The following is a 25755-nucleotide window of genomic DNA, read 5'->3' as shown; positions in this document are numbered from 1 at the left end:
GTTTGTTAAGTTTTTTTAATTATGGTTATTATTATACTGATACACAAGTGACAAGCTGACAATGGTATAAAATAGTTGCTCTATAGCCTCATTTGACACTAGAGACTCTAAGACCTTACTTAGTTGAAATAAGGAAGAACTTGGTAGTTGGAAAGACTTTCTGTAAGAAGTGACTGACTGTATTTTGCATGTAATAGTTGAAAAGAGAAATGAACAGTATTCCCAAGGCAGAAAGAACTGGTTGTGGGAGATTTTGGAAATGAGAAAGAGAGGAATAAATTAACTAAGCTCATTGTTGAAGATCATACAGACAAGCATGCAAGTATAACCTGACTTATAAAGGAGAATGTTCAACATAGAAAGGAGGAGATTCAGCTTCTCCTGGCTCTGACATTATCTTATTGTGTAATTCTGGGCAACTATGGTCATCTTCTTCAGTTGTAAAATGGTCTCTAAGGGTCCTTCTGCCTCTAAAATTAGAGGCTGGAGGAAATTTGAGAAAGTGGTTTGGATTTAATTTAAGGTATATTCATATATTCACTTACTAGCTGGTAACTACTGAAGAGTCAGACCCTTTTTCAATCTTTTGTTTTCTCATCTGGAAAGCAAGAATAACTCTACTTCCACAAAGTTTTCAAATGTGGCTATTGTAAAGAAAACACTTGTAAGGCTGAAAATTTTATGTAGTCAAGTCAGCTGGAGTTTATTAAGTGCCTACTATGTGATAAGCTCTCTGCTCATTGTACATCATAATAATAGCAGACATATAACACATTAAGGGTTTGAACAAACATTTATTTATATATATATATGTATATATATGTAAATTTCATTTGAGATTAATATTAAACCCTGTGAAATAGGTTTACTTGTTTTTCAATCATGTCCTATGCTCTGTGACCCCATTTGGGGTTTTCTTTGCAAATATACTAGCCTGGTTTATTATTTCCTTCTTTTACAGATGAAGAAACTGAGGCAAACAGAGTTAAGTAACTTGTCCAAGATGACATAGCAAATAAGTGTCTGAGGCTGGATTTGAACTTAGGAAGATAAGTCTTGCTGACTTCAGGGTTGGCATTCCATTCAGTATGCTACCTAGGTGTCCCTGTGAAATATGTAGGAGGCGGGGAGGGAGAGAAGGGGGGGGAGAGAGACAGAGAGATAGAGAGAGAGAGGGAGAGAGAGAGAGAGAGAGAGAAAGAGAGAGAGAGAGAGAGAGAGAGAGAGAGAGAGAGAGAGAGAGAGAGAGAGAGAGAGAGAGAGAGAGAGAGAGAGAGAGAAAGAGAGACAGAGAGAGAGAGACAGAGAGACACAGAGAGAGACAGAGAGACACAGAGAGACAGATCCAGAGACAGAGAGACAGAGACAGAGAGAGACAGAGATAGTTTAACAAGCACTTAATTAAGCACCCACTATGTTCCAGGTACTGTGCAAAGTACATTATGAATATTTCATTTGATCTTCACAACAACTCTGGGAAGCACATGCTGTTATTATCCCCATTTTACAGATGAGAAAGTTGAGGTAGTCAGAAGTAAAATTACATATTCAGGGTCAGGCAGCCAATAAGTGCCTGAGGTTTTATTTGAATTCAGGTCATTGTACAAAACAGAACCTTGACACTTAAAGAAGTTACATATCTCATCAAATGATCCATCCCCTCATAATGTAAAATGTCTTTAGCCATGTCCTTTCAGAAATCCTTTAAAGAGACTCCACCCAGAGAAATTCTTCTAGATCTTTTTACTTAAAATAGGCAATATTGGTGATAATGATAGATAGATAGATGTGGAGAGAGAGACAGAGACAGAAAGACAGATAGAAAGATAGAAAAAAGAAAGATAAATAGGTAATAGATTAAATAAAAAATAAATAGATTAAATAGCTGACAGATGGATAAAAAGAGATAAATAGATGATAGAGAAATAGATAATAGGTGATAAAAAGATCATGTATATGAAGATCGATAATAAATAGATTATAGATAATAGGTATATAGATGAATAGGAAAATGATAGAAGTAGAAGATAGACAGAAAGACAGACAGATAGATAGATAGATAGATAAGATAGATAGAGATAGATAGATACATAGATAGATAGGAAATCCCAACTATTCCATCTATGATTTAGTACATGCATCCTAAAAGTCAGGCAGTTTGAATAATAAAGCCCTGGCTCTCAAGCCAATGGATGAGGTTTCAAATTCCACCTCTGATATTCCCCATATAACCTTGGGTAAGTCCTAAACTGTCAAAATGAGGGAATTAGACTAGATGATGTCTGGGGTGTTTTTTAGTTCTAGTTCTGCGGTTACACAACTCGTAAATATAAGAGAAAGAATTTGGAGCCAGGATTTCCTGCCTCTTATTCAGCACTCAATCCATTCTGCCCTTCAGCTGTTGGTATTATGGCCTAAGATTCAATACCTTCATACTCCTAGCATTTTAAGTTGTTTATTGTAATGTTCTGTGCTCTAAGAATCCTCCCACTTCTAACATTCTGGGTTCTGGGTCCCATCATTCTATGATTCTAACAGGCGTGGAATCCATGGTGAAACGGTAACTTCGACGAGCAAAGGCGCTATGAGCCATATGTTTTATTTGGCCCTCGGAGCTGAAAGGTATTGGCATTCATTCCAATCTGTTAGGAAGCCAGGCCCAGTTGTGCTTATAGCATTTAAATGATAGTTTCTCCTTGAGACTAGTACTGTTCGTTGTCAAACTGGGGCCATAAATCAGCCACGGACATTGCCACTTGCCAGTTTCCTCTCATAAGAAGAGAGACAGATGCCAGTAAGGTGGAAAGAAAGACTCATTCCTTTCATTGTCTCAGTATAGAACTAGTGAAATTAGAAAACAATGTGGGGGTGACTATTTCAAGTGCAGAGCTAAGGAGAAAGAGCTTTGGTCAGTACCAGGGTAGGCATTGAGGAATGTACAGTTAAGGTTCAGCCCCAATTTAAGCAAAGGTAATTGAAAATCCAAATTTTCAATGCCATAAATTGAGAAGTGGAGGGAACACTTTAGGAAACTGTCTAAAAAAATAAGAAGAAGAAAAAAAGAAAAAAAAAGAAACTGAGTCTTAAAGGAGGAAGGGATTTCAGAAAGCCTTCACTAAAAGAGTATGTTCCTTGAGGGCCAGTTTTGGGTGGGCTGTTTTGTGCATGTAAGAGGATTATATTTAATTCAGTATTCATAAGGTTGTATTCAGCTAGGTGGGTACATTGTTGTTTTTGTCACTTGCCCTTCCTTCTCAAAGAGGTCCAGAACATCAGGCAGGAGAAGCCATGACAAGCCATGACATGCAAGTGAAATGGATTTAAGTGAGGGAGGCTGGGCAAGGTCACCTGCCTCACTTTTCCCTCCAGAGCCATCTGGGTCCAGTGATCAGATAGAGGTCAGGATGACTGGGGATGGATGCAATGGGAGATTTTGGTCTTTCTAAGTTAAGGTCTTTCACAGGTCTCGGTCTGACTGAGGCAATACCCATTCAGGTAAAAATTGAGGCAAAGAATCTCTTCTTTTACCTAGCTCCCCCCAAATTTAAATAAATAAGTAAATCTGGGAGAACACCCTCAGGGTTTCTGGACAAGAGCAGAAATTATTGTTATTTGCAATCAATCTGAGTTAATCACTGGAATTAGGAAAGCCTGAGTTTAAATATATGTGGCCCTGGTCAAATCATTTATCTGTATGTACCTCAGTTTCCTCATCTGTTAAATCAGCTGGAAAAGGAAATGGCAAACCACTCCTGTATCTTTGCCTAAATGGGGTCATGAAGACTCAGATACAACTGAAAGTTAGTAACAAAAAGTTTACAATCTAGAAATATTTGTTCAGAATTTCAGTCCCATCCAACTCTTTGTAATCTGGATGGAGTTTTCTTAGCAAAGATACTGGATTGATTAGCCATTCTCCAGGCTAGTTGTATTTACAGAGATTCAATTTGAATTCAACATTTTTTTCTTCCTAGAATATCATTGTTTTAAAATTTTCTTTTTTTAATAATTCCTCCAAATGAATCCAAATGTATTATTCTCAAAACAACTCTGGGAAGCTGGAAGAGCAGAATTTCATAGTCCCATCTTACAGATGAGAAAACTAAGACTTGGAGAGGTTAAGTGGTATATCTAGGCAACCCAATCCAACCTGTCTGAGCCTGCCTGTTTTTTTCTCAAATAATCACGGCAGCTGGCAAGCCACCAGAGGCCAGCCTCCACTAACAGAAATAGTGAAAAAATGGAAAGTTTCCCCTAATTAGAAATCCCATAATTAAGCCAAGATTTGTCTCCAGGTAACTTTATCCCATCCATATGCTGTAATAGAGTTCTTAACTAGTGAGTCAGGATTCTTCTCCCAGCTTAATGTTCGGTGCGACCTTGTGGGGGTGGGAGGGACGTTCAGTCTCTCTGTGCTTCAGTTTTCTCCAGTGTCAAATGAATGGGTGGAACTAGATTGCCTCTCTCTAAGATTTGCCCCAACTCTAAGGTACATTAAGGCTCTAAATTCTATGATCCAATGGCCTATAATGGTCATAATCATTCCTGATCTGCCTTTCTCCCAAAGTTGTTATGAGTCAGATGAAATAATGTACATGAAAGGGTTCCACAACTATAATGCACTATTCCCAATATCCTAGTGTTGTACTCTGGAGCAATAGGGAATAAATCTACTTCTAAATCTTATATATGAAGACAGGGTTGATATCTTCCTTGCCTCCCTTTGTAGTCTTCTCTCCCTAGTTCTGCTGACCAATTCTCCTCCTTTCCAAACTTTTGATCTTTTTTGTTTGTCTCCTATACTCAGACGTTAGCTTTTCAATGCTTTCCTCAAATCCACAAGCATTTATTCGTTGGTTTCTATGTCCCAGGAGCTATGCTAAGGCTGGGGTTACAAATGAAGCAAAAACAGAGAGACAGTCCCTGCCCTCAAGGAGCTTACTTTTTAATGGGAAGAAGCTAACACTTAAAAGAAAGGGGATAGCTAAAGAAGATATAAGGGAGGAGAAGGTATCCATAGAGGGGGTATGATGGAGAAAGAAGTCTGGAGAGTCAAGAACAGAGTATAGAGAGGTATGAAGGGTTGGAAATCCTAAACTGTGGTCCCTAGAACTGGACACATGATTCCAGCAATAGTTTGATGAGAAACAAAGGATGCTTCCCTCTAGACATTAGTCTTCTTTGAATTTGTATGGCTCCATAAATAGTTATGATGCATGCTTACCATCCTTTTAACCACCAAGATCACTAGCTTCCATAAAATGTGGTACCCAGAACTGAAATAAGACCCCTAGTACAATTTGAGCCTCCATTTCCTTATCTATAAAGTGGGAATGACTCATTGGATAAAGGAAACATCCATCACCTTCTTTCCCTTGCTGTAGATTTGGTCTGTTCTTTGATTCAAAGGACCTTGAATGCCAAATAAAGGCATTCTCTCTCTCTTTTTCTTCTCTCTTTCTCTCACTCTCTTACTTTCTCTCTCTCTTCTCTCCCTCTCCTCCCTCCTCTCTCTCTCACTGTTTCTTTCTGTGTCTCTCTCTCCTCTCTCTTTCTCTCTCTCCGTCTCTCTCTCTTTGTCTCTCTCTGTCTCTCTCTCTCTGTCACTGTCACTCTCTGTCTCTCTCTCTGTCTCTCGGTCTCTCTTCTCCCTTTCTTTGTCTCTCTCCTCTCTCTTTCTCTCCATCTCTCTTTGTCTCTCTCTGTCTCTCTCTCTCTGTCACTGTCACTCTCTGTCTCTCTCTCTGTCTCTCGGTCTCTCTTCTCCCTTTCTTTGTCTCTCTCCTCTCTCTTTCTCTCCATCTCTCTCTGTCTCTCTCTCTCTCTCTCTCTCTCTCTGTTACTGTCACTCTCTGTCTCTCTCTCTGTCTCTTGGTGTCTCTTCTCCCTTTCTTTCTCTCTCTTCTCCCTCTCTTTCTCTCTCTTTATGTCACTCTTTGTCTGACTTTCTGTCACTCTGTCACTCTCTGTTATTCTCTCTCTCTCTCACTATGTTTTTGTCTTTGAATCTCATATTCCTCTAAGGAATAATTGAAGACTTTTGACTATCCTGCTCCTTTTGACTTGGCTCACATATCTGAGTTTCTCTTTGCCGACTTGGGTGGATCTAGAGTCAGTTTCTAGGATGACTCTGTGATATATATATGATATATATATATATATATATATATATATATGAAATTTAAATCTAAGGAGGGTCCTGAGAACATAGAAAGTTACATTTGGGGACGGACCTGAGGACATAGAACATTTGAATTGGGGAGGGACCTGAGAACACAGAATACCAGAGATGGGGAGGGTCTTAAAACACAGAATATAAGACCTAGAGCAAGATCTTAAAACATAGAGTACCAAATCTGGGAAGGACCTTAATACATAGAACATTAGCACTCAAGAGAACCATAGAAACCAGAGTATTCAAAGGTAAAGGAGCCTTAGAAAGTGTTAGAATATAGAATAAGGAATATTATGTCTTGAAGGAGCTTTTGAACATAGAATATCAGAATATAGAACTTAGAATTTTCAAGCTGGAAATGATCCAGATCATCTAATCCAGCACCTTTTATTATACAGATAAAAAAAAAACTGAGGCCCAACAAGATTAAGGGCCATACCCTAGGTCATATTTTGAATGTCAGAGCCAGAACAAAGTCCAGGCCTTATGACTGGAAAGGTGACAAAAGTGAGCAGAGATCAAGTGAAGATCCTTCCTTAGGATCCATCATTATCTCAGCCCCAACCCCATTGTGGCCAGCCTGTAAAACTCACATTCACTAGCTTCATTAGTAATCCATAATGCTCCCTACTTGCAAAGTGGGGGAGTTAACATTGTTATTGGGATCATAATTGTTGCATTTCATGAATTTTCATGCTTACATTTGCAATCTTAATGTTGCTTTTGCATTGGGTTTTTGTGCTTAATTATAAGAGCCTTGTAATTATAGCGCATTGCTGAATGCAAAGGGTGATTAAAATGGATTTAATGAAACTCGAAGCCACATAGCCCTGGAAAGGAGGGGGAAGAGATTCAAACTGAAATCTGAGAGACACACAGCCCAATGACTTTCCTAGAACAGCCAAATAAACAATATTGGGGGATTCTAGATTTCAGACTAGAAAGGACTTTAAGGGTCGATTAGTCTTACCCACCCATCTTACAGTTTGGGAAACTGTTTCAAAGAGTTTAAATGCCCAGTTCAAGGCTACCTGGATATCAGAGGCAGGATCTGAACCCAGGTTCTCCGTGTTCTTTCTACTGCTCTATTTGAAAATAAAAAAACTGAACAAGTTATTATATGGATATGGTGATTTTCATAGCATCAAGTTATCCTTTTCTTTCTCTGTAATAGAATAGGAGCTTTCAACTCCAGTGCTCCACTGATATAAATCAAACAATATGCTTACAATGGAGAGTTGTGAAAAATTACCTGGAACATTGAGAGAGGACTTAAGAGACTAGTGTGAGGTCACCTAGTTAGGGTGTGTCAGAGACCAGGGCTTAAACCTCTGCCTCCTTTCTCCCCTCTACATCAAATCTCCCAAACTCTAGAGCCGCAAAGCTGTAAATGTTGAAATGGCCGCTTGGAAGCCAGGGATTTCCCTGCCATTAGTGGTCTTGAACCAGAACCTGGTGACCTACCAATTAGACTTGTTGGGGAGGATTCCTGTTCAAGTATCAGTTGGACTGGTTAATGTTTATGTGGCCTTCCAGCTCTGATTGTGTATGATTCTGTGGAGTGACAGGTATAAGTGAAGAGTAAGGTGAAGAGTAAACTTTCTCCTTTAAGCATCCCTTCTTCCTTGCTTATTCATGCATGCATCCATGCTCCTACATGGGAGTCACTGTGCTCCAGATAGGTGTTTTGTTGTTGAGATATCTTTTTCATTCCTGTCTGACTCTGTGATCCCATTTGGGGTTTTATTGGCAGAGATATTGGATGGTTTGTCATTTCCTTTTCTAGATCATTTTACAGATAGGGAAACTGAGGCAAATAGGATTAAGTGACTTGCCCAGAGTCACACAGCTAATAAATGTCTGGGATGAGATTTGAACTTGTGCACTTTGGCATCGTCTAGCTGCTCAGTTAGGTTAGGGGTGATACAAAGATAAATGGCCCTCATGACAGTTCCAGATTGGCACAGGGACAGAAGCAGTAGCATGGAGCAGACAGCTTATCCGATGCCTTGGACTCCTGCCCAAGCTCAGTCACTTCCTAGAGATATCACCCTGAGCCCTCTCTGGGACTCAGTATTCTTTATGAAGCCATAATTACATAATCATCACTAGCATTTTATAGAGCTCTTTAAGGTTTGCAAAAGCACTTTAAAAATATTATCTCATTTGATACAACAACCCTGAGAGGTAGGTGCCTTTATCCCCATTTTACAAATGAGGAAACTTAGAGCTGAAGTGACTTCTTAAGGTCACACAGCTAATTAGTGCCTAAAGCCAGATTTGAATTCAGCTCCACTAGGTGATCCACTTTATATGACTCAAGAATATTTGAATAAGTATTGGTAAATGCAAGATCATAATTACTGATGATTCTAGCTAATCCAGCTTACTGGCATTCTTATTGTGCTTACATATGAACCTGTTACACACAACTCACACATACATAAAATATATATATATATGTATACACACCTATATACATATACATATATATACATGTATGTATGTGTGTCATGCTTATATATTGATGCAGTGCTTAGCACAGTATCTGGCATATAGTAAGTACTCAATAAATGTTAATTGATCAATTGATCTGGCCATATCACTCCTCTGTTCAAAAACATTAGTGTCTCTCTATTCCATGCTGAATATCAAACTCCTTAGCCTGGCATCCAAAGCTGCCACAGTTGCCTCCTGCCTTCCCAGCCTTGTCTTGTACCTCTTCCTCTAAACACTCAGTACCTCAGAGACACTAGAAAACTCTTTCCTCTGAATGTGCCCTAAAGCCCAGCTTCTTAAACTGTGGTTCATGACCCCATATGGCCGTGGTTCTCAAAATAAAGTCCAGAGATTCTCTGGTGGTCTCTGAAACCCTTTCAGAAGGTCTGCAAATTCAAATTATTTTTTCTAATATGGTAAATATCTATCAATCTAACCCACATAAACAAATATTCTTCAGACAGATCCTCAATAGTTTTTTAAATAGTATAAAGATAGTGAAAACAAAAGTTTGAGAACCACTGCTATATGGGATCTCATAAGTGAACTTAGGGTTGCAAAATTATGATTTATTATCAGCAAATGTTTGATTTTTATACCTATTTTATATACTCCATCTCCTATTTACTGGTCATGTAAAAATCTCTTAGGCAAAAAGGGGTCACAAGTTTACGAAGCCCTAAATTACCTCACTTTCTAATAAATATTGGAATGCTTCCTATGCCTGTAATGCCTTGGGTTCTAGTACCAGCTCACTTTGCCATTTATTTACAAACTATGTGATCTTGGACAAATCGACAAATCTCTTTGTCTCCTTGGGGGTCAATTTCCCAGTCTCTGAAATATGTAAACTCATGTTGGTACCACCTATCTATTGTGAGGAACCTTCTTTGCAAATTATAAGTTCTAAATAATGTTGGGATCACTAGTGCTTCCACAACAGCTCTGTAGCTTCAGCTGCTGAGTTCTTTTATTTTCTTTAAAACCCACCTCAAAAGCCAACTCCTCCATGAAGTCTTTCCTGGTTGATATCACCCTTTTCTCTTGGGCATCACATGATGCTTTGTTTTTGTCTCAATTGCATTTGTCATACAGTTATTTCACAATTTCATGAGTATGAAATGTTTGTGAAATGGTCCATGAGGATGGTTGGACAGAAATTAAATGTATATTTTCATTGAGGGACTCCCATCATTATTTAGCAGTGACACCAGAGCTAATCAACTGATTTTAGATTCCTAACATTTATTTTCCAAACTCTTTAGCCATTTAATCCAAAATAAAAATAGTCAGCACCTAGCTCTGTAAGCAATATTATGAGAGAAACAAAAATGTAAAGAGCTTACAATCTAGTAGAAGATAAAGAAATTACAGGCTTATGGAATGTTAGAAATTGAAGTAGTAAAATGTCATCTAATAATCCCACTACTTAAAAATAATTGAACAGTAATAACAGGTGTACAAGGTGTATTAAGGCATAAGGGACTGGTTATCCTGGCTATAGGATGGACACTTAACAACTTCTTGTCAGTATTTCATTCACACAAACAAATACTGAACAAATGTTCAGTCTTTCATTCAACAAATATTTCTGAGCATTCTCTCATTGAATTCGTGTGTTGAATCCTGCATTAATATGTGTTTCTCTGTCTGAAAGTGTTTGTATTCCCTTAGTGTTCAAAGTTGACACTGCTGACAATGATATGCATGTGTAGGTGTGACTAAAAAAAACTCATGTGTGATGAACTCAACTTTTCTGCATTGTAAATAAATGATTATTGTTCACTCATTTAATTAGCTTTGAGGAGAGGATAACTGCCAGGGCCAGAAAATTCCTCTGTTTCATAGATCTATTACATACCAATTGTTTTTAGAACCCTGTTCTCTAAAAAGTTTCTTCTCTTGTAGGAGAAAATAGTACACGGACCAATAACTCTAATACAAAATCAAGCATGCTAAGTACACGAGAGAGACAACATGGCAGAAGAAATAGAAGGCTGGTTTTGGAATTAAGAAGCTCTAGGCTCAAGTCTTCTGTCAACCACATACTGTGTAAACAGTAATGAGTTCCTGAACTTTTCAGTGTCCCAGGAAATCCTCTAAGATAATAAATTACAGACTAGTTGTCTTTCTGTCAGTGAGGGGAGTAATCATACCAGGAATTCCCCTACCCATGAAATCTCAAGTCCAAATGCCAGATTCTTTATTTTCCCTCCAAGTATATTAGATGGGTGCAAACTAAGTATTATACATCATTTTCTTTTTTTTTCATTGTAGTAAGTGTATTGTTTTTAATACACATTGCTTTATGAATCAGAAAAATCAGAGCAAAAGAGAAAAATCATGGGAGAGATTAAAAAAACAGGAAAAAGAAGTGAACGATGGCATTTTTTATCCAAAGTCTATTGGGATTGCTTCGGATCACTGAAGTGATTGAGAAGAACTAAGCCTTTTATAATTGATCATCGAACATTCTTGCTATTATTGTGTACAGTGTATTCCTGGTTCTGCTTCTTGTTTCACTCAGCATCAGTTCATGGAAATCTTTCCAGATCTTTCTATTATCCAGCTTGTTCATCATTTTTTACAAAACAATAATATTCCATTACCTTCATATATCACAATTTATTCAGCCATTCCCCAATGGATAGGCATCTATTCATTTTCCAATTCTTGGCTACCACAAAAAATAAGAGTTGCTACAAACATTTTTGCACAATGAGTATGCAGTCATTTTCAACTAGAGATAAGAGGGTGGATGAGAAGACTTCCTAGAGGGGACATCTGAGTTAGGATTTGAAGAATGAGGAAATGGAGCGGGGCAGATTCCAGGGACAGAGAATGGTATGAGCAAAAAAAAAAAAAAAAAAAAAAAAAAAGACCTGAGAATGGAGTGAGCACTCTGACATGCTACTGGATGTGCTCTCAATGTACAACCATTGTGCCCTGGAGAAAGAGGGCTTTTAAAAAAAGAGCAGACAGAAGCTATCCAGAGGATATCTATTGAAGTATTTGACCACATGCCTCAGAATTAAACCTGAGCATAAATATAAGTGAATAGAATCAGGATCAGAAGCTATTAGGCTTTTAGGTTGATTTAGGTAAAATCAACAGACCTAACTCTGATAGAACCATCCCATCTTAAGTTAGAGAATCATGGACCTCGGGCTAGGAGCCTCAGAAGCCCTCATTTACAAAAGCAGAAACTGAGGCACAGAGCAGTTAACCTCACACAGTAGAACCTGAAGCCAAGTCCTGTGCATTCAGAGACTGTTCTTTCCAGGTTGTTTCTTGCCATTCCCAGCTATCAAGAAACAGGAAGAAAACACAAACAATGGTCCAAGAAGCAGGAGGGACAATGTCTAGCACACCCACATTCATCTATCATATTCAGTCAGACCACCAGAGCACAGATTGAATATGACAAGTTGTCCTGGGTTCAGCTAAAGGAAATGGAAAAGCTTCATTGTCGTAAGGCTTGAATGAAGAGAAGCATTTCTACAGGCTAGATTACCTGGAAAGGCATTCCAGGGCTAATCCCTGTCTCAGATATCTTGAGCAAAACAGGTCCTCTATGCCCACAGATTCCTCTCTGTTGCACTTCCCTAACCTTGTTCCATGGGGGCACATACCATACTCATTCCCCTGCTTTGAAACCCTTTGCTTTCAGACTCCAATTAAGCTTTCTTCCATAGACCTATTACTTCTATGGAATTCTAACTGACATAAGAACTGTGCCTTAGATCTCACCTTGGCATTTATTTTGTTCCCTTCCAGCCCTGTTTATTCCCTTCAGACCAGTTAATCACCACTTACTCCCATTGCATGCCTGCAGCACTTGCTAGCTTTGAGTTCCTGGGCTGCTAGAACATTTCTGCCTTTCCCAGGGCCCTGTTTGGATTCCTCACCTGATTATCTCTGATCACGAAGCATTCCACCTGTTCTGAACATCCCAACGTCCTGAATGTTTGCTGCCTTCCTCAGAGTGATTCCACTATCTCTCCACCACTGGTTAAACCCTGGCCTGGATCCAGTAAACATGAGTTGCTTTTGCCAGCATCTTTCCTCTCCTCCTTCTGCCTTACATAACTGTTCCTATCTGCCAGGGCCTTGACAGTTAACAGTGATGCTTATAAAATTCTAATGATATATCTTGTTTGGCTGAACCCTGCTGGCTAGACTGGATGCTGGAGAGTAAGATAGTGATAATATCAGAGGGCACTGAGTTTGTGAAACATTATACAAATATCATCTCATTAGATCCTCACAACAATCTCGACAGGTAGATACTATTATTACTCCTGTTTTACAGATGAGGAAACTGAGGTCAAGTCACTTGCCCAGGATCACCCAGCTAGTAATTGTCTAGGACAGGATTTGAACTAAGATTTTCCTGATTTCAGGTCTATTGCTTAAGCCACAATTCTACCTAGCTTGCTCATTAAGGAAAAGATTAGGAATGTTGTACTGTTCATTCTTTTCAGCTGTGTCTGACTCTGTGACCCCATTTGGGAATTCCATGGCAAATTAGTTGAAGTGGTTTGCTATTTCTTTATACAACTTATTTTACAGATAAGGAAACTGAGTGAACAAGGTTAAGGAACTTGCTCAGGATCACACAGATAATAAGTGTCTTTGGCCAGATTTGAATAAAGAAAGATGAGACTTCCTGCCTCTAGTTCCAGCAATCTCTACCTAAATGACCTTTTATGGATGAGAAAAGATATATTTTAAGAACTATACTATGTCCAAAGGAAGCTAGACAACATATTGGAAAATTTGCAAGATGAGGAATATATGAAGGAAAATGGAGATTGGGTAGCTAACAGAAGAGAACATTTATGTGGAACATTATGACAATTTTCAGCTACCTAAAAGGTCATCTTCTATAAGAAACAGTAGACTTCTTCTATGGGTCTAGAGGACAAAATTAGGAGTAAGAGGTTGCGAAGAAACAATTTTCATCTCAATATAAGGAAAAACTGTTTAATAATTAGAATTGTCCAAAAGTGGTATAGCCTACCCCAAGATGAGGTGTGGGCTCCCCATCACTGAAGGTCTTTAAGAAGGTTGGGTGACTTCTTACTAGGTAATGCAGAGGCTATATCCCTCCCAATCTAGAGTTGGACTAGATGAATTTTGTTGTCCCTTTTGACCCCAAGCTCCTTGGACAGCACCAGTAGATCAGATGTTGAGAACTATTGTTCTTACTAATAAGAGATCTAATATCAGAAGATTTCCATTTGGAAGAGACCTTGAATATTGCCTTATTCAACCTCCACAAGAGAGAAAGCTAAAGCCCAAAGGGAATATGTGGTCCACTCCAGCTCTGAAGTCACTGTGGGTGATTCTCTTGGAAAAGAACTGACTCAGTCGAGCCATACTAGCTATGGGACTTGTCATGCATCTTCAGTATGGCTTCCGGAGGCAGATCTAGGAGCAGCTAAAGGATGCTACAAAAAGCCACATTTAGGCTAGGTGTCAGGAGAAACTTCCTAATAGTTTAGGCTCTGTAGAAGAGGAATGAACTGCTTGAGATGATAGTAACAATAGTTAATAATAATAATAATAATAATTTAAAATAATCCAAAAGTGCCTTAAGGTTTGCAAAGTGCTTTATGTTTATTTTTTTAATCCTCACAACAGCCTTGAGAAGAAGGTACTCTTATTATCCTATTTTACAGGTAAGGAAACTGAGGCAGGCCCCTTCATGCTCTGGCATTCTATGATTCTGAGAAGCTGAGTTTTGAACTCAGGTCTTCTGGCTTTGGAAGCAGGTTCTTTCTTCCAGAGTTCATTACCTTTTCTGTAATACTTACAGTTTTAGAATATGCTATCTATACCAGATCCCCAGCAGGGTAGTCAGAAGGCCAGAACTAAGTAGGATCTAAATTCAGTTTTGAGGAAGATGTCTCCAGGGGCTATCTTTTCATTCCCGACAATTAGGTACCATTAGCGCCTGGCAGACCAGGGGTATTTCATAAATAATTATACTTGGGCACATTTATTGCTCAGTTATTTTAATCACATTTAATAAATAAAAAGTGAAATGAACAATAAGAGGTGATATTCCAGTTGCAAAATAACCACCTGAAGCCTGCATGGGCTGTCACTGGGCCTTCCAATCTTCCATATGGTTGGAAGCATAAACTTTTACATGTCACCTCAGGCACACAACCAGCCGCAATAGAAATCCACAATTGTGTGGATTTAGTCATTGCAAAATGATTAAATCATTTGTCGGGGTGTGCTAGAAGACAGAGCCCTGATACTGTAAAACACAGGTCTGTATGTTTGATGAGGAAGAGGGGGAAGAAAGAAGGGAAGGAAGGAAACAAGGAAACAAGGAAGGAAGGAAGGAAGGAAGGAAGGAAGGAAGGAAGAAAGGGAGGGAGGGAGGGAAGAAGAAAGGAAGGAGGGAGGGAGGAAGAGAGGAAGAAGGAAAGAGGGAGGGAGGAAGGAAGGAGGGAGGAAAGGAGGGAGGAAGAAGGAAGGAGAGAGGGAGAGAGAAAGGAAGGAAGGAGAGAGGGAGGAAGGGAGGGAGGAAGGAAGGAAGGAGGAAGGGAGGGAAGGAAGAAGGAAGGAGGGAGTATTGAAGGAAGGAAGAAAAGGAGGAAGGGGGGAGGAAAGGAGGCTAAGAAAAGAAAGAAGGAAGGAGAATTATCTTATTGCTTCAGAGTCGAATATAAAATCCACTGTTAGTCATAGAAAGCTCTTTACAATATAGTTTCTTCCTGAATCCCAGGTTTTCTTACACCTTATTTTCCTCTACACATACATTCTGCAGTCCAGCAGCCCTGGCTTCCTTGTTGCTCTTTACAACTCCATCTCCTGCTTCCACGCCTTTGTATCAGCTATACCCCCTGCCTGGAATGTTTTGTCCCTTCCTTTTTCCCCACTTAATTGTTCCAAAAACTCAGTTTGAATCCCACCTTCTGCAAGAGGCTATCATGTGCCGGTTTGAATAGGCTGACAATTAAATGATTTCTTTATTTACATAGCCTGTCAGGATCTGTCAGGATCTGAAACCAGGTCTCCTTGAGGGGAAGTCCATCACAATCTGCCATCCCTATATGTCTCTCAGTACTCCAGCAGGAAGAAACTTTAGAGATCGAGTCCTCCTTGTACTTCAACAAAAACATACAACATAAATGCACACATTATAGCCCCATTCTTCTCTTGACAAGTGCCCATCCAATGGGAAGTAGCAGGGTCAGGTGGAATGAGGTTCTATAATTATCCTTGGTGCATGAGGGAATGAACTAGAATCACTGGGTTGCAGTTGTATAGGGGCAGGTGTCAGATCAAAGAAAAACTTAGTCAGTTTTCCAAGCTGTCCCAATGTAGAATGGATAATCTCCTGAAGTACTGAGTTCCTCCTCACAAGAAACTAAAGAAGACCACTTTTCAGGGATCTAGTAAGTAGAATATTCATTAGACTGATTGATCCAGCTCTGGATCTAGGATCTCATGATTCTATGATTGTGCCTGTCTACTGGTTCTAAATATATGGTAATATCGGTGCTCTTAAACTAATTCATTCTTTCTCTAGTATTTAAAATGTAGTGTTGTTTTGTTTTTCTGAACATACTGTCTGATTGGTTTTGGTTGGGGGAGGCACAGGTGGCATGAGATTGTGCTAAATTGCAGTTCAACAGGAATTGCGATCATGACGACAGAAATGTGAATAGCAAATGAAGCCAAATTACATTCATTGATTTTACACTGACTATTAACTAAGTTGGTAAGGAGAAAATAGCGATTTCACCCTTTCGAGTCTGAAATTGGGGTTATTGGGTGGCTTCTGAATATGCTATATTTAGATTTCAATTCAATCAGGTATAATTAGAAAACTTAATCATATATCTAACCTAACTTGTGTGTTTGTACATGTGTCTGTTTAATTGCAAAGGTTTTAAAAAGATGTTTGAGTTTGTATAAACTCCCAAATGAGCATTGTTTAACCCAGTCACAGGTGACCAAGACACAAAGCAAGGATGACCAGCAAGTTACTTTGTCCTCACTGTGCCTCAACTTTCCCATCTACAAAATGGTGATAATTCTATTTATTCTTGTACCACCAACCTCCTAGGGTCATTATACAGAAAATGTCTTATTTGGTTCAATCTGAAAATACAATATTCATTTGAATTCAATGTAAGATTCATTTAGTAGCTCAATAAATGTTTCAGGAAAACTTCTGAGTAGGTAAAGCTAACTAGGATGCAGATGATTAGATTACTGTCATCAGTCAGGAATCACTGAAATGTAGCAGAGGAGCAGCACAATAACATGGAAAGAGCTCCAATCAGATGATCTGAATTCCAGTCCTAATCTTTCCATGAAGTAGATCACTTATTATTCCTTTCTGTTCTTGAGTTCCTCATTTACAAAATGGGAAGAATGATACTTCTACTCATTCCATCAAAGGGATATTATAAAGTGAAATCAGGAAGACTTGAGTTCAGATGTGGCCTCAGACATTTAATAGGTGTGTGATCCTGGACAAATTATTTAATCCTGTTTGCCTCCATTTTTTATTATTATTAATAACTTTTTATTGACAGAACCCATGCCAGGGTAACTTTTTACAACATTATCCCTTGCACTCACTTCTGTTCCGATTTTTCCCCTCCCTCCCTCCACCCCCTCCCCCAGATGGCAAGCAGTCCTATACATGTTAAACAGGTTACAGTATATCCTAGATACAATATATGTGTGCAGAACCGAACAGTTCTCTTGTTGCACAGGGAGAATTGGATTCAGAAGGTAGAAATAACCCGGGAAGAAAAACAAAAATGCAAACAGTTCACATTCATTTCCCATTGTTCTTTCTTTGGGTGTAGCTGCTTCTGTCCATCCTTGATCAGTTGAAACTGAGTTAGATCTTCTCTTTGTCAAAGAAATCCACTTCCATCAGCATACATCTTCATACAGTATTGTTGTTGAAGTATATAATGATCTCCTGGTTCTGCTCATTTCACTTAGCATCAGTTCATGTAAGTCTCTCCAAGTCTCTCTGTATTCATCCTGGTCATTTCTTACAGAACAATAATATTCCATAACATTCATATATCACAATTTACCCAACCATTCTCCAATTGATGGGCATCCATTCATTTTCCAGCTTCTAGCCACTACAAACAGGGCTGCCACAAACATTTTGGAACATACAGGTCCCTTTCCCTTCTTTAGTATCTCTTTGGGTGCCTCCATTTCTTCATCTATAAAATGACCTTGGAGAAGAAAATGGCAAACTATTCCAGTATCTTTGTGAAGAAAAGCCCAAATGGGATCACAAAGAGAGGAACAAAAATAAAAAACTGATTAAAACAATTCAATGCACAATTAGGTGAATTTAGAAGCAATTGCAAAACCCATACCAAAAAATGTTGGATTGATGGATTGATGTCAATATGGAAGACAGTCTCAATTGGTTACCAGAAAATTCTTTCCTTGACCTCTGCACTATTCAACATTTTTATTAATAAGTAGATTGTTTATAGTGGTGATGACAACAATGAAAATAAAAAATAATCTAACAAAATACTGTTAAATATCAAAGAAACACAGGATCTTTCACCCTGTGAAACTATGGAAATCTTAACATTTCTTTAGCAAAAAGAAGAAAGGATTGATGGACATTCTAATAGTATATGACAAACAGGTTAAAAATCTGAAGAAATACTTTTGGAACAAGCAAATTACTTCACTGAGCAATAACAAATACATGCCATTGGGTATTCAGCCTGTAATCTAAAGGGATTTGCCACCAGATGGAGCCTGTGAAATAATCAAGATCCAAGAATAGAGATAGAATGCCCTCTATAGGTGCCATTGACATTGAACGCAATGTCAGCAAAGAGTCATCAATCAAATGGAGGTAAGAGGTAGGAAACTACAATCATTTATTAAACACCTACTATGTACCATACACTATGCTGCACAATTTATAAATATCATCTCACTTGATTCTTGCAACAGCTGGGAATTGAATGCTATTATTATCTCCATTTTAGAGTTGAGGAAATTGGGACAGACAGTTTGAGTCACATAGTTAGCAAGTATCTAAGATTGGATTTGAATTCAAGTTTTCCTCACTCCGGGTCCAGAGCTCTCCATGACACCATCTAGCGGCCTCAAAGAAATGACTGGGATATATAACCTTGTTTGTGAAAATAAAGGAATGATAGCAACTGATAATGAACTCATTGCCACCAGAAATTACAGAAAGATTATCCTTAAGAAGCCTGGACTTATTGATCATTGTCAATAATGCAAAGAAATTTTAGATACTGCAACATATAACTGTAAGCTACAGAAATTTAGTATTACTAAATAACCAGGAAGATACTGCATAGTGGCCCAAACTTTACATTAGTAACTTACTTTCTTTCATGGAGTAATATTTGATAAAATTCCCACCCTACAAATATAGAACTCAAAATATCCTAGAGGACTTAATCAATAAACTGTGCTAGAACTGAATTATTATCATATCCCTTAGCTATTATCCAAAATTATCCAAAGAAAACATTGATCGGTAAAACTTAATATTTTTAATTTATGTGAATATACCAAATACTCATAATTTCCCAAGCTACTTGTATTTTAAAAACTTACAAAATATAGAGACTAAGCAGGCAAGATTTAAATCATACTGGAATAAAACAAAGTATATATATACATCCTGTCGTGTCTGCTGGAGTGACACTGACAACTTTAGTAGGCATACAGAGGATTAGTTTAAATTCTATTAGTTTAATTGTTTAGTCATTTCAGTCTTGTCCAACTTTTCATGACCCCATGTGAGATTTCTTGGCAAAGACACTGGAAGACATTGCCATTTCTTTCTCCAGCTCATTTTACAGATGAGGAAACTGAGGCAAATAGGATTAAGTGTCTTTCCATGGGTCACACAGTTATTAAGCTTCTGAGACCATATGGGAGATGAATCTTACTGATTTCAGGCCTGGTGCTCTATCCACTGAGCCACCTAGCTGCCTACTTTTAACTATAAAAAGCAGTTGTCTCATCTACTTGTGTAATAATTCATAAAACATTAAATGTGAAAATTAGTAGTAGGACAGAGACATTTCAGAACTGTTTCCCATCTGAATTCCATAGAACAACATAAGAAGAATGATTTTAATACAAGAATAATTTAAATTGCTTATGATTTAATAATATAAGAATGATAAAAACTGGTATTTATAAGGCATCCAAACATTTATAAAATGATTTATGTATTATATAATTTGATCTTTGGCCCTACCCTCTGGTCAGGTGTTATAATCTCCTTTTATGGAGACACAGAAGATATGATTGTCAGATTGTCAGATGTCAAAAAGCTCCAAACGACTCCAGAAATACATTCAGTATCCAAAATTGTGAGTGCCTAATTTAAGATGGATCAAATGGGAAATTCTGTATAAGACAATGATAGTAATCCTCCAATATCATCTTTTGATATCTTGCTGTGATGTGGAGATGCCTCTAGGATCTGAAAAGGTGTGCCAGGGAGCAGAGGGCCTGATATTCCTCCCAAACTTTTGAATATAGATGTCTATCATATGAGGATCAGTCTAAGCTCTAGGCAAATTGTGTTACCTATCTTTGCCTCAGTTCCCTGATCTATAAAGTGAAGGGATTGGACTTGATGGTCTCTAAGGTTCTTATACAACTCTAAATTTATAATCCCATATTGTTGATATGCAGAGTATGAGTAGCTGTGTCTACATACTGGAACAATGTAATTCAGTTATCTGCTTAAAAAGACAGGGTCTATTGCACATGCAGAAGAGAACACTTATTTTCATAAGTCATGATCAAGTTCTTCAAGCATCAGAAGGGCAGTCATGGGGAAGAGGGCTGAGAATTTCCATATGCGGTTTCAAGGGGCAGAATTAAGAGGAATTGGACAGGCTGAGGAGGACTTAGAGGGAGGCAAATTCTAATTTAATATAGGAAAGAGCTCATGAATCTTTTATGTACTTAATATGAACAGAACAGAGGTAAAATGGGGATTTGGCCTTTGAAAGGGAAGAAACGTGAACAAAAGAATATTGTTTACTGGTAAATATAGACTATGGAGGTTGAGAAAAATCCTATTTTACTTAGCACACAGCCCAGTTGTAGAGACAGATGTATTTTGAATATTGAGTTTATATTTGGGCTCCAAATGTAGGGAGGACAGTAATGAGATAGAGCAAACAGCATGAAGAGATAATTTAATCATATTGGAGATGCATGTGTTACGAAGGAAGGACACTTACTCGGACAGGTCACTTAACCTCCATGGGTCATAATGTCCCCAACTGTTATAAAAAGGAATTGGAGTAGACTGCTTCTGGGGTCCCTTTAAATTCATGATTATATGATTCATATATCATATAAATTTATTATGTATATTTATGTTTTATTATTTAAATTAAATTTATATTATATAAACATGTCATTTCTATTATATATATATTGTATATTTATATTATATAATATATTGATATATTTATCTTATATAATATGATGTAACAATATATTTATATTATATACAGCATAAATGTATGTGGATTTGGGGGGGAGGGTTAAGTATTTGCATTCTTCACCAAGAAAATTAAGAAATTAAGACCATCCATTAAGAGTTTCTTCCTCTCCAGATAAGTAAATGAATGAATGAATGAAAAAGCATTCATTAAATGCTAACTTTATACCAGACATTATACAAAGCTACACAGAAAAAAGAGTTCCTAAAGAGATTATAGGGGCATTTTAAGCCTTCAGGGATCCTATATGGTGACAGGGACACTACACATATAGTCTAGTGGTAGCCCGGGAGCAGTGTAGGTACTCCCTCCACTGAAACAGATGGTCAACTTCCTGGATTGTCAAAATCTTCTACATCTTGTAGCTAACCAAAGGTATATTTACTTTTCCAAACTAAGCTCATCTGGTCCTCAGAGATGGACACAGAATACATTTCCATTTGATACACAAAGTCTCTCCAACTTCCTAAGACCTTTCAAAGCCTGTGTTCTCCTAGCTCAGGTTTTGATAATCCAAGGTCATGATGAGGCTTTATATGAAGGAGTTTAAGTTGAATAGAGTGCTTGGTACTCAGGTTAAAAAATCAATTTCACTAGGAGACAATGAAGGTGAGATGTTATGGAGAAATAAATCTAGGGTTTTCAGTGAGTGCTAATTTAATATGTACCAAAAGCATGTCAAGGCAACTAGAAAAGATAATGCAATTGTAGGTTGCAAAAAAAAAAAAAAAAAAAAAAAAACAACAACATAGTTTCCACAAGAAGGGAGATGATAGTTCTCATGTATTGCTCCATGGTCAAAGCCCATTTAAAATTACTGTATTAGATTTGCATATCGTATTCTATAAAAAACATTGGATTTTGTCCAGGGATGAACAGCTATGATGGATGAGAATATTGGAAACTACATCATAAAAGCATCAGTTAAAGAAACTGGGGGTGCTCTGTCCAGAGGAGAGAGTGTTTAAAGAGTTTATGATCAAGTTGGAGAAACAGGAGAAAGTAACAATTCTAATTCACATTTCCATAGTGTTTTAAGTTTTGCAATGCATTTCCACAACATTGATAATATAATAACAACTAGCACATAGGTTGCTTTAAAGTTTATGAAATGTGTTATTTCGTTTGATCTTTACAATAACCTTGTGAGATAGGTACTTCTTATCCCCATTTGGCAGATGAGGAACCCGAGGCTGGGAGTAATTCAGGTGCTATTATTTTTGCTATAATCCCCATTTTGAGGAAAAGGAGACTGAAAGACTGAAAACTGAAGACTGAAGACTGAAAAAGGTTACATTACAAGTTCAGGATCACATTCCAGCTAAAGAGTCTAAGGTGGAATTTGAACGCAGGTGTTTCTGATTCCAAATCCAGCACTCAATCTATTATTCGTTTTAGCTAATCTGGGAAGTAGGTAATCCTCGTCTACTAAAACTCACAGTCCATGGCCAAGACAGGATTATAATTGATGACTTCTTACTCTGAATTCAATGTTCTTACCAAAGCTCTAGGCTGTTTCTAGAGAGCCCTGAATTTCCTGGGAAGGAGCAGAGGCATGAGAATTAAAGTCAGTTATAGGTAGTGAATTGCAAGCATTGGATTTGCTGGTCCGAAGCAAGAAATCTGCCTCAGGGAGCATGAAGTGCCAGTGTACTGTTATGGGAAGGAAGGAGGGTGGGAGTGGATGGGGAGTGAGCCGATAGCAACAGACTTTGAGGAACGCAGGAGATTATTAGTTTAGGTCCTTGGAACAGGGGAACAATCTGACCAAATCACTGTGTGTGAAAGATGATGTAGCTACTTAGTATAGAAGGAAACAAGAACAAACCTAAGAACAGGAGAACACTTAAGGGATTGTGGGAGAAGCTGACCATGGCATCCGGGACTATGGATGAGAGGTGGAGGAAGAAACGGTTCCGTAAGTTCCAAGTCACTAGAACAGCTGTGCTGGAGGCTCTTAATTTATCTTTAGGAGTACTGAGCCTTCCAGGAAACTTTCCAGTCTTTAGATTTTTCTGAACTGTCACTCCTTTTATTTCTTTACTTTTTCCTTGTTCACTCAGGACACCTTTTTATTTCACAATGTCACTGTGGTTGCTTGTGATCATTTTACAATTTTAGTGTTCCTGTCTAAACTGTGTTCTAACTAGAAAGAATTTTAGTGCTGGAAAGTTCCTTGGAAAATAGAATGTTGCAATGCAGAACAGAGAATATTTGAATTGGTATGGACCCTAGATCAGAGAATATTGAGTTTGCAGGTGAACTCTGGAACAGAAAATGTTGTGTCTGCAGGTTTCTTAGAAGACAGCATGTAAGTGTTGGAAGAGAACTTTTAACATACACTGGATATTAGACTATATTTTGGATATGGAACTGACCTTACATCCAAGAAAGCTAGGATAAAAATCATAGGATGTCAGAGTTGGAAGGGACCTTAAAGCAAAGAATGTCAGGGATAGAAGGAACCTTAAAACACAGAATGGGAGAACTGAAAGGAACCTTAGAATACAAAATGTCAAAGCTAGAAGGGCCCTAAAATATAGAATGTTAGAGGTAGAAGAGAGCTTAAAGCAGAGAATGACAGTGATAGAAGAGATCTTAGAACAAAGAATACCAAAGCTAGAAGGAACCTTAGAACTGAGAATGACCATGATGGAAGGACCTTTCAAACACAAAATGTAAGAATTAGTAGGAACCTTAGAACAGAGAATGTCAGTGATGGAAATGTCCTAGAACATAGAAGATTCTAGAAAAGACCTTAAAGCATAGAATGGTGGTGGTAGAAGGGAAATTAGAACACAGAATGTTAAAGCTGGAAGGTACCTTAAAGAATGTTGGTCATAAAAGGACCTTGGAACACAGAATTGTAAGAATTGGGAATAATCTCAGAACATAGAATGTTAGAAGTGGAAGCAGAATGGTACTAGTAAATGTTTTATAGATGGTTCTCCAGAAAAGGGGAAAAATATGTATAACACACTTTAAAGCTTAATTTGCATTATTAATATTTTCTCTATCATGGAATTCTAGACAATCAATAAAACAACAACTCAACCTTTATCCACAGCATGTGCTATTTTCCAGGATGTAAATGCTCTGATTAAAATTTAACAATCAGCTCTTATGAGTTGATAAGACAAGACAAGTGAGCTCCAGTACTCCTTCAGCACAAAAAATCAGATCTAGAAGGATTATCAAAGTAACTATAGAACATAGTGCTGGAAAGGGCCATGGATCAGAGAATGCTAACTCATAAAAGCATGGAAATTTAAGATCTAGAAGAGACTAGGACACAGATTTTTGAAAGAAGCTTTGACTCCAGTTTTCCATTCCATTCCTATTGTTTGTTTGTTTGGTTTAGTTTGGTTTGGTTTGGGGGTCTGGTTAATCTCTTGAATGGCAAAATTGTGGAATCGAAGTCAAGAGATCTGAATTCAGGTTTGGGCTCTGTCTCTGGTTGACTGACATTTTTGAATGACATATCACTTACCACTCAATCTAAGTTTTCCTCTCTTTAAAATGGGAAGGTTGGATCAAACCACCTGAAGACCCTTTCCTTTCTATTTTTCTATGAGTCCGTGAAAGTAAAATTGGATGGGGAATTTTAAAGTGGCTCTTTATGAACAAAATCTCTCACCTGCTGGATACTACTAGTTGCCAAATTATATTCATTTATCATTTTCAGGGTTACTCTTTTGAAACATCCTCCAAATGCTTTCTTTTGTGTTATTTCCATTTCTAGTTGGCATGTAAAACTGTTTTTCTGTTTTCTTTGTATTTTGGTGGGAGTAAAAAGGAATGGGAAGAAAGAAGTTAAGCAAAAAAAAAAAACATATTTTTAAAAGAAAAAAAATTCTCTGCAACCAAAAAAAAAATCCAATATTCTTACAGTAACTTAAGGATTATACTGTAAAATTCCTTCTTCAGAAAAATTCTACAAGGCAAAGATACTGTGAATAACATTATGCCCATTTCCTATATAAGAAAATTGAGGTTTCAAGAAATACTATGACTTGTCTATGGTCACATAGCTAATAATTGGCAGGGATGGTAAAGGGCAGGTTCAGGCCTTCTAACTAAAGCACATTTTCCACACATTTCATTGTATTGGTGATATTTTCTTACAATGTTGAAACTTGAGAAGAAAATCTAAATTTGGAAATTTAACACTTTTGTGCTCTTTAGGGTATAATGACTGGTTAGTAAAAGCGCTATGTGACATGTTTGAAATGCCAAAGAAATTCAACTCAGGTAGCTTCCTTCTCCCAAGTCATAGATAGCCTCCAGGTCTGGAGAGGAACTAAATTAAGAAGTTTGTTAGGCTATCAGTGGTCATAAAAGCATCCCTTTTGTTTCACAAACACTAGATCCTCAAGCTAAAGCAATAAGAAACTTTGGGTAGACTTGAAAGGACCCCTTGTGGACAGCAGATAGTACACTAGGCTTAATTCCAGGAAACCTGGGTTCTAGAACTGTTCCTGCTAGTATTTACTATATTTACCACTTTGAATCTGTTTTATTATTTTTAATGTGAAGAGA

The 25755-nt window shown here is 37.8% G+C and overlaps 1 protein-coding gene across 4 annotated transcripts in view; it reads left to right on the top strand.

Moving 5' to 3' along the window:
• The window catches only part of TENM4 (teneurin transmembrane protein 4), a 1164499-nt gene that overhangs the window by 450799 nt on the left and 687945 nt on the right, over positions 1 to 25755 (top strand). Inside the window, exon 1 of one of the 4 annotated variants that reach the window (XM_031963707.1) lies at positions 21304 to 23134. The exons of 2 other annotated variants lie outside the window; for them this stretch is intronic. In XM_031963707.1, coding sequence (XP_031819567.1) covers positions 23089 to 23134 — 46 coding nt within the window. In that variant the 5' untranslated portion in view covers positions 21304 to 23088. Of the gene's footprint in view, positions 1 to 21303; positions 23135 to 25755 lie in introns of those variants that run through there. One more of the 4 variants, XM_031963709.1, reaches the window with a different exon arrangement.

Source organism: Sarcophilus harrisii, chromosome 3, assembly GCF_902635505.1.
Source record: "Sarcophilus harrisii chromosome 3, mSarHar1.11, whole genome shotgun sequence".
Lineage (NCBI taxonomy): Eukaryota > Metazoa > Chordata > Mammalia > Dasyuromorphia > Dasyuridae > Sarcophilus > Sarcophilus harrisii.
Note: the sequence above shows the minus strand (reverse complement) of the source record. Positions and strands in the feature narration are given on the sequence as shown.